The following is an 18,945-nucleotide window of genomic DNA, read 5'->3' on the forward strand; positions in this document are numbered from 1 at the left end:
TTATTTTCATTACCATTTAAAATTAGTAAAAATATCAGTTAAAATATTTGCTAATATTCCCTGTTAGTTTTCTTTTACTTATAGGTTATTCAGAAGTATGTTGCTTTATTTTCAAGTACTTGAGGATTTTTCAGTTATATTTTTGTTACTAATTTCCATCTAATTCCATTTAGCCACAGGATGTACTTTGTATGATTTCAGTCTTTTTAACTTTGCTGAGATTAACACAGCCTGAAATACCATATATCTTGGTGAACATTCAATGCATACTTGAATATAGTGTTATTCTGCAATTGTTAGATTAAACATCCTAGAAATGTCAAATAAGTCAGGTTGATTGATAGCATTTTTCAAGTTTACTGATTTTCTGTCAATTTCTGAGAGGGGAGTGTTGAAATCGTCATCTATAATTGTGTTTTTATCTTTCTCCCTTCAGTTCTGTTAGTTTTTGCTTCATGCATTTTCAAGCACCGTTACTAGCTATGTACACATGTAGGATGTTATATCTTCTACATGTCTGACCCCCTTATCATTATGAAATATGCCTTGTTACATAATATTCCTTGTCCTGCAGTCTACTTTGACTGATATTAATAGAGAGCCATTCTAGCTTTCTTATAATTTGCGTTTGCAAGGTAAAACTTTCTGTATTAAAATTTTTTTAACCTATCTGTGTCCTTAAATTTAATGTGCACTGCTTATAAACAGGATATAATTGTCTCACTTTTTACTCAACATAACAATTTCTGTTGGAGTGTTTAGTCCATTTCCATTTAATGTAATTATTCTGATGTGTTTGAGTTTAAGGCTACCAATTTATTTGTTTTCAATCTGTCCCATCTGCTCTTTGTTTAGCTCTCCTCTATTTTGGATTGAATATATTTTTAGTGCCCCATTAATTTCCTCAATTTGTTGATTAGCTATATTTGTTGATTAGTTGTTCTTTTACTTTTTTCTATGGTTGCCAAAGTTTGCAATATGAATCTTTAACTTCTAACAATTTAACCCTGAATAAATATTAGAATATCTTCTGGATTAGAACCTCGTAAAAGTATACTACCATCTCTGTGTTATTATTGTCACATATTTTACTTCTACATTGTTATTTTTGCTTTCAACTATCAAATACTTTGAAAGAATTTATGGTATGAATAAAGACCTTTTAGATTTACCTATTAATTTACCATTACTTGTCCTCTTCATTCTCTCACTTAGATCCAAATTTCTATCTGGCATATTTTTTTCAGCCTGAATAACTTCCTTTAATACTTCTGTAGTGCAGGTTTGCTGGTAACGAATTCTCTCAACTTTTTAGTCTGAAAATGTTATTTTGCTCCAATTTTTGAAGAATATTTTCACTAGATAAAGAATTCTAAGTTGACAGGTTTAAACATTTTTTTCCCCAGCACTATTTCATTGCCTTCCTACTTTCATTGCTTCTGATGGAAAGCTGGTGATATATTTTATCATTGTTCTCTTGTGTATAATTGATTTTTTCTCTTCTTGCTGCTTGTTTAGATTTTATCATTGATTTTTAGCAATTTAATTATGACATACCGTGGTGTGATCTTTGTGGGGTTTTTTTTTGTTTTTTTTTTTTAGTTATGATATACCATGGTGTGATCTTGGTGTGCTTTTTGTGTGTTTCTCAGCTCATAGTTTGTTGAGCTTACTGGATCTATGGGTATATTTTTCAAAATCTGAAAAATTTCAACCATGATTTCTATAAAGTTTCTTCTGCTCAATCTCTTTTTGCTCTCCTTATAGTACTCCAATTACACATATATTAGACTGACAGATACTGTTTCACAGGCCATTCAGACTATATTCATTTTTTTTTCCAGGCTTTTCCCCTCTCTCTGTGCTTCAGTTTGAAGAGTTTCTATATTCTTGACTTCAATTTTACTGATATTCCCTAGTGTTTAACTTAGTGTTAAGTCTATCCAGTGAAACTTTCATTTCAACATTGTATTTTTCCAAATTTCTTTTCATAGTTTCCTTTTTCCATTGGGGTTTCTTAATTTGCTCCCTCATTATGTTCGAAGTTTCCTTTAAATCCTCTAATATATTTATAATAGTTATTTTAAGGCCCTTGAATTTTTATTCTGTGATTTTTCTCCTGGTTATGGATCATGTTTACCCAGTTTGCCTATCTAGTATCCGTTTTTTAAAAATTGTATTCTGGATATTATGGCTACTATGTTTTTGGGCTTTTGGATTTTGTTGTTTTTCTTAGAAGTGTCCTAAAGATGTTCCAGGTGGAAGTTTATTTGCAGATCATCTTGATCTTTTGATGTGAGTTTTTATATTTGTTAGGTCAGGTCTAAGGTAACCTTTTCTCCAGGACTAGATAAGCTCCATTTCTAAGTAAAATTGTCTGTCTGGAGTTTCTCCTGTATGTGTTCAGTGATACCTATTCACTCTGGCCAGTACTTGAATATCTCCTAGCCCTGTGTGTCACAGCTGCTTAGTAGGTGTTCTTTCCCCAGGGGCTCGTCTGTGATTACTTCATGGGGTCCTACTGTAAGCATGCACAAAGGTTCAAGAAGACCCTGATGCATATTTCTGAAGCTCCTCTCAGATACACTAACCTACAAATTCTGGCTACCTCAGACTCAGTCATCCTTAACTCTGATCTCTTTATTCAGCAAGATGCCATGCTCTGTCTGGGCTCCCATCTCTGCACTGCAGTCCAGAATGGGCCTTCAGAAAGCTTGGGAATATAGGACTCATCTCATTTGTTTCTCTTTTTTAAAAGTATGTTGCCTGCTATCCAAATGGTTGAAAAGTCTTATTTCAAATATTTTTTCCAACTTTATATTTGTTTACAGTAGGAAGGACAGTTTCATACCAGATATTCCAGATATTCTGTCATGGGCAGAAACAGCAATCTAAGCCATCATTTAAGCTCCTACAGGATATTTCCCTTGTTGGTAGCACATGTACTTTGCCAATTTCCAGCCCTAGATTAATTCAGTGCCATTTTATCCCTTTTTTTCCACTGATTTAAATCCTGAAGTATCTTTTATATCTGTTCTCCTCTTCTACTTCTTTGCTACTACACTAATTCAGGCTAATATGACTCACCGGGACTTCACACAGCCTTTTAATTGGTCTCTCTGCCTCTAGCTCTTTTTATTCTGACATTGTACTCATTTTCTAGAATACAGATAATATTGTGAAACTTCTCCACGTTAAAATTTAAAAAGAAAACTCTAATGGACTAAAAATTTAAATTTCTTATCATGGCTTTCAAGGCCCTTCATGGTTTCATCCAGTCTTCTTTTCCAGCACTGTGATTCTGTACATTCCCATTATACAACCCAGTTAAGGGATCAAACGTGACATGAACTTCCATGCTTTTATTTGTGTGTATTCACAATTTAGCACAAATATCTCCACTTATAACACGCTCCAACTTGGCTAGAAAAGTCTGATATTTTCCTTTAGCAGCATTTGTTTCCTAAGACTAGTTTGGTGTTAACCACTGCCCATCATCATTAACTTGTTTATATGTTTGCCTCCTCTGCCTATTATAATCTCATGGATGAGAAGACTGTGCACCATTCACCTTTGGATTCACATCTTTTGGCACAGACCTTGACCTACAGCCGGGGCTCAAAAGGTATTTGTTAATCGAAATAAACTGCAAGTTCAGACGTTTATTATGATAACATATTCACAAATTAATAAACATAGATTCAGGTCAAGAGGGGGACCTTGAAGATGGCGGAAGAGTAAGACGCGGAGATCGCCTTCCTCCCCACGGATACACCAGAAATACATCTACACGTGGAACAACTCCTACAGAACACCTACTGAAGGCTGGCAGAAGACCTCAGACCTCCCAAAAGGCAAGAAACTCCCCACGTACCTGGGTAGGGCAAAAGAAAAAAAGAAAAAACAGAGACAAAAGAATAAGGACGGCACCTGCGCCAGTGGGAGGGAGCTGTGAAGGAGGAAAAGTTTCCACACACTAGGAAGCCCCTCCGCGGGCGGAGACTGCGGGAGGCGGAGGGGGGGGCTTCGGGACCGAGGAGTAGTGCACAGCGACGGGTGCGGAGGGCAAAGCGGGGAGATTCCCGCACAGAGGATCGGTGCCGACCGGCACTCACCAGCCCGAGAGGCTTGTCTGCTCACCCGCCCGGGCGGGCGGGGCTGCGAGCTGAAGCTCGGGTTTCGGTTTTGGACGGAGCGCAGGGAGAGGACTGGGGTTGGCGGCTTGAACATAGCCTGAAGGGGTTAGTGCACCACGACTAGCCGGGAGGGAGTTCGGGGAAAAGCCTGCACCTGCCGAAGAGGCAAGAGACTTTTTCTTCCCTCTTTGTTTCCTGGTGCGCGAGGAGAGGGGTTTAAGAGCGCTGCTTAAAGGAACTCCAGAGACGGGCGCGAGCCGCGGCTAAAAGCGCGAACCCCAGAGACGGGCGCGAGCCGCGGCTAAAAGCGCGAACCCCAGAGACGGGCGCGAGCCGCGGCTAAAAGCGCGGACCCCAGAGACGGGCGGGAGACGCTAGGGTTGCTGCTGCCGCCACCAAGGGGCCTGTGTGCGGGCGCAGGTCACTCTCCACACCCCTCTTCCGCGGAGCCTGTGCAGCCCGCCACTGCCAGGTTCCCGGGAACCAGGGACAACTTCCCCGGGAGAACGCACGGCGGGCCTCAGGCTGGTGCAACGTCACGCCGGCCTCTGCCGCAACGTCACGCCGCCTCTGACGCCGCAGGCCCGCCCCGCACGCAGTGCCCCTCCTTCCCCCCCCTCACCCCCGGCCTGAGTGAGCCTGAGCCCCCGAATTAGCGGCCCCTTTAACCCTTTCCTGTCTGAGCAAAAAACAGACGCCCTCCAGCGACCTACACGCAGAGGCAGGGCCAAATCCAAAGCTGAGCTCCTGTGAGCTGTGAGAACAAAGAAGAGAAAGGGAAATCTCCCCCAGCAGCCTCAGAAGCAGCGGATTAAAGCTCCACAATCAACTTGATATACCCTGCATCTGTGGAATACCTGAATAGACAAGGAATGATCCCAAATTGAAGAGGTGGAATTTAGGAGCGAGATCTATGATTTTTTTCCCTTTTCCTCTTTTTGTGAATGTGTACGTGTATGCTTATGTGTGAGATCTTGTCTGTATACTCTTGCTTCCACCATTTGTCCTAGGGCTCTATCCGTCCATGGTTTTTAAAAAAAAAATTTTTTTTTCTCAATAATTTTAATTGTAATAACTTTATTATACTTTACCGTCGTTCCTTCTTTCTTTCTTTCTTTCTTTCCGTCCTTCCCTCCTTTAGACAACGAATCACCCCAAATTGAGGAGGTGGTCTCTGAGAGCAAGATTTATGATTTTTCCCCCTTTACCTCTTTTTGTGAAGGTGTATGTGTATGCTTCTGTATAAGATTTTCTCTGTATAGCTTTGCTTCCAACATTTGTCCTAAGGTTCTATCCGTCCCTCTTTTTTTTTTTTTTTTTTTCTAAATATTTTTTAATTCAATAAATATATTATACTTTATTTTATTTTTACTGTATCTTCTTTCTTTCTGTCTTTTTTCCTTCTTTCCCTCCTTCCTTCCTTCCTTCCTTCCTTCCTCCCTCCCTCCCTCCTTTCTTTCCTTCTTTGCTTCTTTCTTCCTTCCTTCCTTTCCTCCTTTCCTTCTTTCTGTCCTCATACATCTACTAATTCTCTCTACTTTTTCTCCCTTTTATTCTGAGCCGTGTGGATGAAAGGCTCTTGGTGCTCCAGCCAGGAGTCAGGGCTCTGCCTCTGAGGTAGGAGAGCCAACTTCAGGACACTGGTCAACAAGAGACTTCCCAGCTCCACATAATATTAAACGGTGGAAATCTCCCAGTGACCTCCATCTTAACACCAGCACCCAGCTTCACTCAACGACCAGCAAGCCACAGTGCTAGACAACCTATGCCAAACAACTAGCAAAACAGGAACACAACCCCACCCATTAGCAGAGAGGCTGCCTAAAATCATAATAAGGCCACAGACACCCCAAAACACACCACCAGACGTGAACCTGCCCACTAGAGAGACAAGATCCAGCCTCATCCACCACAACACAGGCACTAGTCCCCTCTACCAGGAAGCCTACACAACCCACTGAAACAACCTTAGCCACTGGAGACAGACATCAAAAACAACGGGAACTACGAACGTGCAGCCTGCAAAAAGGAGACCCCAAACACAGTAAGATAAGCAAAATGAGAAGACAGAAAAACACACAGCAGATGAAGGAGCAAGATAAAAATGCACCAGACCTAACAAATGAAGAGGAAATAGGCAGTCTACCTGAAAAGGAATTCAGAATAATGATAGTAAGGATGATCCGAAATCTTGGAAGTAGAATGGACAAAATGCAAGAAGCAGTTAACAAGGACCTAGAAGAAATAAAGGTGAAACAAGCAATGATGAACAACGCAATAAATGAAATTAAAAGTACTCTAGATGGGATCAATAACAGAATAACTGAGGCAGAAGAACGGATAAGTGACCTGGAAGATAAAATAGTGGAAATAACTACTGCAGAGCAGAATAAAGAAAAAAGAATGAAAAGAACTGAGGACAGTCTCAGAGACCTCTGGGACAACATTAAACGCACCAACATTCGAATTATAGGGGTTCCAGAAGAAGAAGAGAAAAAGAAAGGGACTGAGAAAATATTTGAAGAGATTATAGTTGAAAACTTCCCTAATATGGGAAAGGAAATAGTTAATCAAGTCCAGGAAGCACAGAGAGTCCCATACAGGATAAATACAAGGAGAAATACGCCAAGACACATATTAATCAAACTGTCAAAAATTAAATACAAAGAAAGCATATTAAAAGCAGCAAGGGAAAAACAGCAAATAACACACAAGGGAATCCCCATAAGGTTAACAGCTGATCTCTCAGCAGAAACCCTACAAGCCAGAAGGGAGTGGCAGGACATACTGAAAGTGATGAAGGAGAAAAACCTGCAACCAAGGCTACTTTACCCAGCAAGGATCTCATTCAGATTTGATGGAGAAATTAAAACCTTTACAGACAAGCAAAAGCTGAGAGAGTTTAGCACCACCAAACCAGCTTTACAGCAAATGCTAAAGGAACTTCTCTAGACAAGGAACACAAGAGAAGGAAAAGACCTATAATAACGAACCCAAAACAATATAGAAAATGGGAATAGGAACATACATATCGATAATTACCTTAAATGTAAATGGACTAAATGCTCCCACCAAAAGACACAGATTGGCTGAATGGATACAAAAACAAGACCCTTATATATGCTGTCTACAAGAGACCCACTTCAGACCTAGAGACACATACAGACTGAAAATAAGGGGATGGAAAAAGATATTCCATGCAAATGGAAACCAAAAGAAAGCTGGAGTAGCAATTCTCATATCAGACAAAATAGACTTTAAAATAAGGACTATTACAAGAGACAAAGAAGGACACTACATAATGATCAAGGGATCGATTCAAGAAGAAGATATAACAATTGTAAATATTTATGCACCCAACATAGGAGCACCTCAATACATAAGGCAAATACTAACAGCCATAAAAGGGGAGATTGACAGTAACACATTCATAGTAGGGGACTTTAACACCCCACTTTCACCCATGGACAGATCATCCAAAATGAAAATAAATAAGGAAACACAAGCTTTAAATGATACATTAAACAAGATGGACTTAATTGATATTTATAGGACACTCCATCCAAAAACAACAGAATACACATTTTTCTCAAGTGCTCATGGAACATTCTCCAGGATAGATCATATCTTGGGTCACAAATCAAGCCTTGGTAAATTTAAGAAAATTGAAATTGTATCAAGTATCTTTTCTGACCACAACGCCATGAGACTAGATATCAATTACAGGAAAAGATCTGTAAAAAATACAAACACATGGAAGCTAAACAATACACTACTTAATAATGAAGTGATCACTGAAGAAATCAAAGAGGAAATAAAAAAATACCTAGAAACAAATGACAATGGAGACACAACGACCCAAAACCTATGGGATGCAGCAAAAGCAGTTCTAAGGGGGAAGTTTATAGCAATACAAGCCCACCTTAAGAAGCAGGAAACATCTCGAATAAACAACCTAACCTTGCACCTCAAGCAATTAGAGAAAGAAGAACAAAAAAACCCCAAAGCTAGCAGAAGGAAAGAAATCATAAAAATCAGATCAGAAATAAATGAAAAAGAAATGAAGGAAACGATAGCAAAGATCAATAAAACTAAAAGCTGGTTCTTTGAGAAGATAAACAAAATAGATAAACCACTAGCCAGACTCATAAAGAAAAAAAGGGAGAAGACTCAAATCAATAGAATTAGAAATGAAAAAGGAGAAGTAACAACTGACACTGCAGAAATAAAAAAAATCATAAGAGATTACTACAAGCAACTCTATGCCAATAAAATGGACAATCTGGAAGAAATGGACAAATTCTTAGAAATGCACAACCTGCCAAGACTGAATCAGGAAGAAATAGAAAATATTAACAGACCAATCACAAGCACTGAAATTGAAACTGTCATTAAAAATCTTCCAACAAACAAAAGCCCAGGACCAGATGGCTTCACAGGTGAATTCTATCAAACGTTTAGAGAAGAGCTAACACCTATCCTTCTCAAACTCTTCCAAAATATAGCAGAGGGAGGAACACTCCCAAATTCCTTCTACGAGGCCACCATCACCTTGATACCAAAACCAGACAAGGATGTCACAAAGAAAGAAAACTACAGGCCAATATCACTGATGAACATAGATGCAAAAATCCTCAACAAAATACTAGCAAACAGAATCCAACAGCACATTAAAAGGATCATACACCATGATCAAGTGGGGTTTATTCCAGGAATGCAAGGATTCTTCAATATACGCAAATCTATCAATGTGATAAACCATATTAACAAATTGAAGGAGAAAAACCATATGATCATCTCAATAGATGCAGAGAAAGCTTTCGACAAAATTCAACACCCATTTATGCTAAAAACCCTGCAGAAAATAGGCATAGAGGGAACTTTCCTCAACATAATAAAGGCCATATATGACAAGCCCACAGCAAACATCATCCTCAATGGTGAAAAACTGAAAGCATTTCCACTAAGATCAGGAACAAGACAAGGTTGCCCACTCTCACCACTCTTATTCAACATAGTTTTGGAAGTTTTAGCCACAGCAATCAGAGAAGAAAAGGAAATAAAAGGAATCCAAATCGGAAAAGAAGAAGTAAAGCTGTCACTGTTTGCAGATGACATGATACTATACATAGAGAATCCTAAAGATGCTACCAGAAAACTCCTAGAGCTAATCAATGAATTTGGTAAAGTAGCAGGATACAAAGTTAATGCACAGAAATCTCTGGCATTCCTATATACTAATGATGAAAAATCTGAAAGTGAAATCAAGAAAACACTTCCATTTACCATTGCAACAAAAAGAATAAAATATCTAGGAATAAACCTACCTAAGGAGACGAAAGACCTGTATGCAGAAAATTATAAGACACTGATAAAAGAAATTAAAGATGATACAAATAGATGGAGAGATATACCATGTTCTTGGATGGGAAGAATCAACATTGTGAAAATGACTCTACTACCCAAAGCAATCTACAGATTCAATGCAATCCCTATCAAACTACCACTGGCATTTTTCACAGAACTAGAACAAAAAATTTCACAATTTGTATGGAAACACAAAAGACCCCGAATAGCCAAAGCAATCTTGAGAACGAGAAAAGGAGCTGGAGGAATCAGGCTCCCTGACTTCAGACTATACTACAAAGCTACAGTAATCAAGACAGTATGGTACTGGCACAAAAACAGAAATATAGATCAATGGAACAGGATAGAAAGCCCAGCGATAAACCCACGCACATATGGACACCTTATCTTTGATAAAGGTGGCAGGAATGTACAGTGGAGAAAGGACAGCCTCTTCAATAAATGGTGCTGGGAAAACTGGACAGGTACATGTAAAAGTATGAGATTAGATCACTCCCTAACACCATACACAAAAATAAGCTCAAAATGGATTAAAGACCTAAATGTAAGGCCAGAAACTATCAAACTCTTAGAGGAAAACATAGGCAGAACACTCTATGACATAAATCACAGCAAGATCCTTTCTGACCCACCTCCTAGAGTAATGGAAATAAAAACAAAAATAAACAAATGGGACCTAATGAAACTTCAAAGCTTTTGCACAGCAAAGGAAACCATAATCAAGACCAAAAGACAACCCTCACAATGGGAGAAAATATTTGCAAATGAAGCAACTGACAAAGGATTAATCTCCAAAATTTACAAGCAGCTCATGCAGCTCAATACCAAAAAAACAAACAACCCAATCCAAAAATGGGCAGAAGACCTAAATAGACATTTCTCCAAAGAAGATATACAGAATGCCAAGAAACACATGCAAGAATGCTCAACATCATTAATCATTAGAGAAATGCAAATCAAAACTACAATGAGATATCATCTCACACCAGTCAGAATGGCCATCATCAAAAAATCTAGAAACAATAAATGCTGGAGAGGGTGTGGAGAAAAGGGAACACTCTTGCACTGCTGGTGGGAATGTGAATTGGTTCAGCCACTATGGAGAACAGTATGGAGGTTCCTTAAAAAACTACAAATAGAATTACCATATGACCCAGCAATCCCACTACTGGGCATATACCCTGAGAAAACCATAATTCAAAAAGAGTCATGTACCAAAATGTTCATTGCAGCTCTATTTACAATAGCCCGGAGATGGAAACAACCTAAGCGCCCATCATCGGATGAATGGATAAAGAAGATGTGGCACATATATACAATGGAATATTACTCAGCCTTAAAAAGAAATGAAATTGAGCTATTTGTAATGAGATGGATAGACCTAGAGTCTGTCATACAGAGTGAAGTAAGTCAGAAAGAAAAAGACAAATACCGTATGCTAACGCATATATATGGAATTTAAGGGGAAAAAAAATGTCATGAAGAACCTAGGGGTAAGACAGGAATAAAGACGCAGACCTACTGGAGAACGGACTTGAGGATATGGGGAGGGGGAAGGGTGAGCTTTGACAGGGCGAGAGAGAGTCATGGACATATACACACTAACAAACGTAGTAAGGTAGATAGCTAGGGGGAAGCAGCCGCAAGGCACAGGGATATTAGCTCGGTGCTTTGTGACAGCCTGGAGGGGTGGGATAGGGAGAGTGGGAGGGAGGGAGACGCAAGAGGGAAGACATATGGGAACATATGTATATGTATAACTGATTCACTTTATTATAAAGCAGAAACTAACACACAATTGTAAAGCAATTATACCCCAATAAAGATGTTTAAAAAAAAAAAAAAAAAAAAAAAAGATTCAGGTCAAGAGAAAATAGTAAAATGATAACAATATCAACTAACACTAACTAAGCACTTACTATGAACTTGGCACTATTCTAAGTAATAACTCATTTAATAGTAACAACTCCTCTATGAAGTAGGTTCTATAATTGTCAGGACCTAACCAATGAGGAAACTGAAGCACACAGAAATAACTGACTTGCCCAAGGGCCCACAGACAGGAAGTGACAGATAGGTTTCAAACCCCTACAATCTAGCTCTCAAGGCCACATTTTACCTCTAACACTACTCAGCCTGTTCAAGTGATTTGAAAATAGGCTGACCTAAAGCTGGGCAATCATTCATTTTCCAGAACAAATATTTTTATGTAGTTGTCCCTATTTCACATAACCATTCAGGGTCAGCAGAGAAAAGCAAGAAACTGCTCCTTTTCCCAAATCTCTTCAACACCCACATTAGACAGGTGAGTAGAGAGAGTGAAAAACAAGTATTATTAAATGATATGCACGTGAAAACATTTACAAACCCTCAAATATGTACCACAGACACTACAGTGGATTCTAGGTTAGAATGACTTCATTGAGAGACATTCTCTAATTATGTCTTAAATATACATCTAAAAAAATCTGCCTCCTCCATTCTCTGTTCATTCAATGGCACTTAAGAAATTAAATACCGTTAAGAACCAAAAATTTCCAAATCACTGGCTCTATGGGAAAAATGATCTTTGAGAGGAAACTTTAAAAACAGTATGCCACTCTTTCAGTTTCTAATAAAATCTATAACATATTCCGTCAGAGTTGTGGTTCAAGAAAGTACAACTCCTAAAGAGTAATTCTATCTATCTAAATGACAAACACTGGGTATTTAAGTGGTAAAGGTTACTAAAAGAACTTGGCATTGTAATTTATCATACTACTTTGTTATACCTCCAATGAAAGATTCATTCTCAGCAATATCTCATACCTGAACTTCCTATTCAAATGGAATTAAATTCACTGTACATTAATACATACTTTGGTGGCAAGACATTGATGTTCATCTGATACCATCACCAACTGACTGAAATTATATTAAAGAAGAAGTAAGATTGATTTCAGTGAGTCTTGACTAAGTGGCTACCCCCACTGTTTAATATGATGGTTATTAATTTTTAAAACTGTTCTTGTCATTGAAAACCTAAATTAAACGTATAAATTTTTATAATTTAAATGTTAAAATGAATCCATCATAATTAAGAGTAACATGAAAAATAAAATTTTTTATTTGAAAGGTTGAACATTCTATCGTAAGTGGAACAGTAAGTGGCCTCTAAATAAATATTCATGTTGGTGTGGCTATAAAAATATTAACTTTATTTGCTGCCTCTGGTTATGTGAAGGCTTTAGCTAAAGAACCAAGGCAAAGTGGACCATTTGGCAATTATCCTCTAAATCAAGGGTTGCAAACTATATGCCTAGAGGGCCGTGGCAGGCCACTTAAATGAGTGAAGCAGGAAGGGTCTCACTACACCCACATCCTTATGAGTGGAGAGGACTGAACTTCACAGGAGAGCTTAAAGCTCCATTAAAAGTGTGCAGTTGCCACTCTGCTCTAGCTGACTGCTTGCTGTGCAAGAAAGCAGACTCAATGTTAACTTCTGATTTTTTGAAAAAAGAGGTCAGAAATTTTATGTGAAATCTCCTGATTTAAAAATGTTAGCTGAAGTGCTTTTAAAATACTGTATTTTGAGGTTTATCACCAAAATATCTATGGCTCTTAAAAAGTAGAACGAAGTGAAGAGTACTTTGGCAAAAAGCAGAGAACTGAGGCCAACATCACACCAACACCAGGGAGGACCCCAGGCATGGCATTTTAAATGGGTGGAGGGCTCTCTGTCACTTCGCTGCTCTCTCTAGAAATTTCCCTTAAACAAGATTAAGCTTTAATTCAATAAGGGCTCATTTGGAATTGACTATGTTAGCAATGGAAAGGAAAGACCCTCCCTGTGGTGCTGTAGCATCTCCTGGATTGGGAGGAAAATGAGGGGAAATGAGAGCAAGTATTAGAACCGAGTTTCTTAATATTTGCTTGAGTACTCCTGGACATTTATGGAATAGGCAGGCACATTTAGAAAGCTTATACAATTTGTCCATGATAAACTCATTCTTTTATCTCCCAAGTCAGAAGGCACATTAAGACTTGTCAAGTTGTTCAACAAACATTTATTGCGTACTTACTATTTGCCATGTACATAGGCACTAGGGATAAAAACCAAATGAGTCATGCTTACAGCCTAAAAGGGGAGACAGGTAAGTAAACAGACGATTAAAGTGCAGGGTGAAGAAGTGTTATAAGACTTATGAATTTGTGAATGGTAATGATGTGCTGTACCCAAAATGTCTAATCAATCAGCAGAGGAGAAATCATGGAGGGTGTCCTGGAAGAAGTAGCACCTAAAGAGCAAATAGGAGATATAATCCTTATTTAAAGCTTGGTCCATGCCAGGCACTGTTCTAAAAGCCTTATGTTTATTAACTCATGTAAATTCCCACAAGAACCTTAGTAGTATGCATGCTTCATATTATCTGCATTTTATAAATGAGGAAAATGAACACAGGAGCTTGCACAGGGTCACATAACTATAAATGTCAGAACTCAGATGCCATGTTCTTAACTCCTATGTATTATTTACATGTTTCTATTTCACAAAATATAGAGTAATTAGGACTTACTATAAGTAGTTATGATTTGATGATTTCATTGGGATGGGGAACACTCTAGAAACAAATACCTTGTCTTTGCTTAGGACTGCCTTGAATTACGTGAGCAATTTTTCTAGATTCAAGACAAGTTCTAGATATTTTGCTTTTCAAAATTTAGCATGAGCTGAAGTCACCTAAGATATAGACACCAGTTTGATTTTTTCACATTAGGATTTTTTTTTGAAACAGCTACATGTAATTTTCATGCCTGCATCTCCTTTCTTTTATATTTTCTATTGAGCTGTCTCAATGGGGATGAGAAGATGAGGTAGATAGATGAGCGAAGACACATTGTCCCACAGGGCCTATTGCAGCTATTTTCTTTTTAGTTTAAATAGTACATTTCTTATGTCATTAGACACCTGGCACTGCTAGCACATATTCCTCTTAAAGACTCATTTATTAAATATGAAAGATTGTTCAATGAAGTTTACTTCCTATATCAGCAAGATATTTGTGTGGTTTACTTTTAACAGACAATATTTTATTTTCAGATACTGTATTCCCACAAATGCCACTGGATGGAGGGTACACTGTGTGTGTGTGTGTGTGTGTGTGTGTGTGTGTGTGTGTGAAGATTATAGCCATGTACAGAATGATCAGTTCAGATTTTCATATGATATCCAGAAACTTCAGAGTTAGTTAACTGACAAGGGTGACTGAACTCACAAAAGCAAGGTAATGACAAACCTGATTGATTAACCACACACAGAATAGTGTATTAGTCTCATATATGGTTTAGCTCTTGGAAACCACCTAACACTGAACTCTAAACAATCTTAGATGAATAAGGAAATCATACCTAAATATAAGAGGATGAATATAATTTCATTTGTAAGGACTAATGCACTTCCTTAACATCTTAAATGATTTAACTTTAATAACTGAAGTATTTGCATTTAATCTTTGTGCATTTATGAGTGTTCAGTACACAATGAATTAAAATAATTCTACTGCAAACAGAAACCATCAATTTATTCCAAAATCCAGCACCTATCTGTTACTGGGCTCAATCTTCAGGTTTTCCAGACTCAAAACCTCAAAGTTATCTTTGATTCCTCCCCTCTATTTATATCTACTTGAACATGAAGCCCAGTGGGTCAGCCTACTGAAAGCAATGGTCAGGATGCTCTCATGTCTCCATCTTCCATTCGCACAGCCCACTGTCCTGACTCCTTCCTCATACACCAAAACTTGTCAGTGAAGTTACTAATGGCCTCCTGATTGCCACATCCCAAATACTTTCACATCTTGACATTTTCTCTTACCAAAACTCCCTTGGTTTCCACCACACTGTACTCTGCTTCATGATCCACATCACCTTCTCATTGCTGCCCTGTCTCCTTCATGAATTCTTCTTCCTTTGCCCGCCCTTTTTCTTGGGTAGGCGCTTGCATTTCCTCCTCTAGCCTCTTTTGTTGTTGCTGTTGCCATCCTTACTCTCTCTGCAGGCAGGCAATTTCATCACTCTCATGACTGTAAGTGCCACCTGTATGCTGAAGAAGCCCAAATATCCAGCTCATACCTCTCTCTAGGACTCTAACATTATGTACCCCCCAAATTCTCAATCTGAATGTCTCAGACTGTTTTTATCAACATTTCCATCTCCCCTTTCTAACCGTGCTCTTTCTCCTGGATTTCTAGGTATTGATTCTGTCACCAGTCATCCAAAGTAGAAAGTCAACTGAGAGCCATCCTTGACTTTTCCTTCTTCTTCATTTCTGACACCTAATTAATCTTCAATTAAAATTTTTAGTTATTTTTCAACTTTGTTTCCTCATCTTCACTCTGATTTCTATTTCCCAACTTTAGGACTCATCTCTCTTACACCTATATCATTCATCTACTCATCCATCCACTTACATAATTATTGAGTGCCTAGGAGGAGCCAGGTACTGCTGCTCTCTTACCTTCTTGTGACAACTGCACTGACTTTCTAACTGGTCCTGCCGGCCTCCAGTCTCATCTTTCCCACCCATCCTCCAAAGCGATGTTCTATCTAAAATGCAAATCTGACCATGCCCCCCTGATGCAAGCCCTTCAAAAGCTCCCTATCACCTATGAGATAAAAGTCCAGGCTCCCTGCCTATAAATATAAGGCCTACCAGGAGGTTGCCCTGTTTTCTTCTCCAGCCTTACTACTTCCCTACTATTCTGGTCTCTCCTCAGCAACACTGGATTATTACGTGCCTACACATCTCATGCAGCTACTCTTAATGCTACTCTTTCTGTTCTAGGAATACCACCCCCACTTGAACTGGTTAGTGCCTTCTCTCTTCTTATAATCTTTCAAGGCCTAGCTCATGCATCCCTTCTTCAGAAGCCCTTCTCTGATCACTCCCCTGGTGCTCCATAGTTCACAGTGGGTCCTGCTCTCACAGCATGTACCACATGATATGGAAACGGTCTGTTTAAATATGTCTTAGCTCATTGGACCATAAGCTTCTGATGTTACCTTACATCCATTCCTCTACTGCTACTGCCCTAGTCCTCATTAACCCTAATCTGGAGTACGGCAAATGTTCTCTCGATCTCCATTTACCAGCCCCTCTAAGCCATTCCAAATGTCACTACCAGATTAATCTTCCCAAAGCATAGAACTGACTATATGTTCCTCTCCAAACCAAAAGCTTTAATGGCTTCCTTTTCTCTGCTAAAGTGGCTTCCAAAGAGTGGAATATGCACCGTTTGTGAAATGGTTTTAGATGGTACATGGGCATGGCATTAAATGACTACAGATCACAGAATAAAAATTTCCGTCCATCAGTTTTCTTTCAATCCTAATTATGCCCAAGAAAAAGCTTGAACATGTATCTAGCTCTTGATAAACTCTTGTTAATAAAGAGCAGGCCTCAGGACAGAGCCCTAAACAGGAAACAGTACTTAGCTAGACTTTAAAATACTGTTTTGTTTTCAGTATCTTTACTGTTATGGTTAATTTTTATTTCTGGAAAGTTATACTGGTTTTCCATTTATAAGTGTGATATAAAGTTTTTTTTTTATATAAATTTAAGTCAAAAAAGGCTGAGTTGGTTTAAAGGAGAGTATTATGTACATACTGGAACGGGTAGTACACAAACATGGTAGTCATGAGACTAGTATTGAAACGACTAACATTTGAGAAAGACTAGTCAGTCGTATCAGGCCCAAACTTATTAGCCTGTAACCTACGGCTTACCTACTTATATATTATGCTGCTTTAGGTCTCAGAGGTTACACAAATCTCCCAACCTATATCAGGCTCTTGGATTATAGAACTGAGGTTTCCTTAAGGCTATTTAAAAAAATCTGGCAACAATGATGAATCATTCTCTGTTCTCCAAATATGTGCCACTTTCCAGCCTCTATGCTTCTACTCATGCTGTTCCTTCTGCTCGGAATGCTCGGTTTTTCATTTCTACCTGTTGAAATTCTACATGAAAGTCCATGCCAAGTGCAATCTCCTTCATGAAGCCTTTCCTTGTCCTGCAGTCAGATGGATTTCTTTCCCTTTCACTGTACCAATAGCACTTACTCTCTCTACTGTGCTTCCAATCACAGTTTTGGTGATATCCTAGATATTCACACAATTATATTCTCCCATCTAGTAGATCTTAAGCTCTTTCACTGGAAGAAAAAGAAGAGTATACATTTCTATTCATTTTTAATAGCACCATGGAACTTAACAGAATGCCTCATACACAGAGTAGGCCCAGAATTAATATTTGCTAAAATAAATTTAATATTTTAAGCAATATTCATAACACTTACGATTTTGCGTTTGATCATGAAGAGTGGGATTTTTGCATGAAGAGGGGTTGAGGACAGTTCCTTATGGACTGTTGATAAATACAATCTTCTTTTTATGTTCCTTAAATCAGTAATTCTGAAAAAAGAGAGAGGAGAGAAGTGAAGATTCCCATCAATATAATAACCACACTTCTTTGGATAATCATCAAAATAATATAATTTATTATATAGGCCCTTTCCAACAGGGAGATCAAACACAGAATTTAAAAATTGCCTTTTTCTTTGAAGAAGTAATAAAATTTCTTCCTTAAGTTGAAAGTGTTCACAAGCCTGAGTGTATAAATTCACTTAATATGCTAATTTATTTCAGTACTCTACCCTATATTTCCAGTCTTCCAGCCTATGAAAAAATTCAATTTGTTTGAACTGAGAAACTGCTAGCCTTTAATAACCATGCTTGTTCCAGCTCCTTAAGCTTGTGTTATCTTGGGACATACTGTCACCTACTAAATAGGAAAACATTATGGGTTTCTTTCTCTAAAAATGCACCTGTCATTTTATATACACTCTTAGTCTGCTTATAGACAGACACAAAACGCTGACTGTCGGTTTCACTTTCCAAGCACATATCTTCGAACCAGAATTATAATACACAAGTTTACTGCTCACTACTCAGGTCAACCCGCAGTGATAACAAGGACACTGAAATTGAACATCTTTAATAGATTTAGACCACAGCCATGATCACAAAGATTAGGTCTGATTCAAACTGATAGAGGCTCATTTTTATGTTCTGCTTCCTTTAGGTCTCAGAGGTAACACAAAAGGCTTAAAATCTCCAAACCTGTCTCATGCTGCTATATTGAAGAATTGATGCTTCCTTAAAAACTGTCTTTTTATTGGAGAAGAGTGATATTTCCCCCATTTTTTAGCAACTTTGTCTAGGTGTACTAATTGCTAATATTATACAATTAGTAATTCCTCAAAAAGACATTTCATTCAAATATACTGCTACCAATATTTACAGTGTAATTAACTATAGTGTAAATCAACACAGCCTTCTCCAGAGCTCTTCCTTGCCTCCTATTTGCACTTTTCTAATCTCATTATTTCTTTCCTCTAAAATA

General features: G+C 38.3%; 1 protein-coding gene across 4 annotated transcripts in view; it reads right to left on the minus strand.

Annotated features, from left to right (window-relative positions):
• Positions 1–18,945, minus strand: part of CFAP20DC (CFAP20 domain containing) — a 274,294-nt gene that overhangs the window by 163,876 nt on the left and 91,473 nt on the right. For all 4 annotated transcript variants that reach the window (XM_089919511.1, XM_022572706.3, XM_089919510.1 and 1 more), the window contains exon 5: positions 17,840–17,954. In XM_089919511.1, coding sequence (XP_089775637.1) covers positions 17,840–17,954 — 115 coding nt within the window. The remainder of the gene's footprint in view (positions 1–17,839; positions 17,955–18,945) is intronic.

The sequence above is a fragment of the Delphinapterus leucas genome, chromosome 10 (genome assembly GCF_059928025.1).
Source record: "Delphinapterus leucas isolate spDelLeu-1000000601 "Yukka" chromosome 10, BTC_Dleu_Yukka2, whole genome shotgun sequence".
NCBI classification, from domain to species: Eukaryota; Metazoa; Chordata; class Mammalia; order Artiodactyla; family Monodontidae; genus Delphinapterus; species Delphinapterus leucas.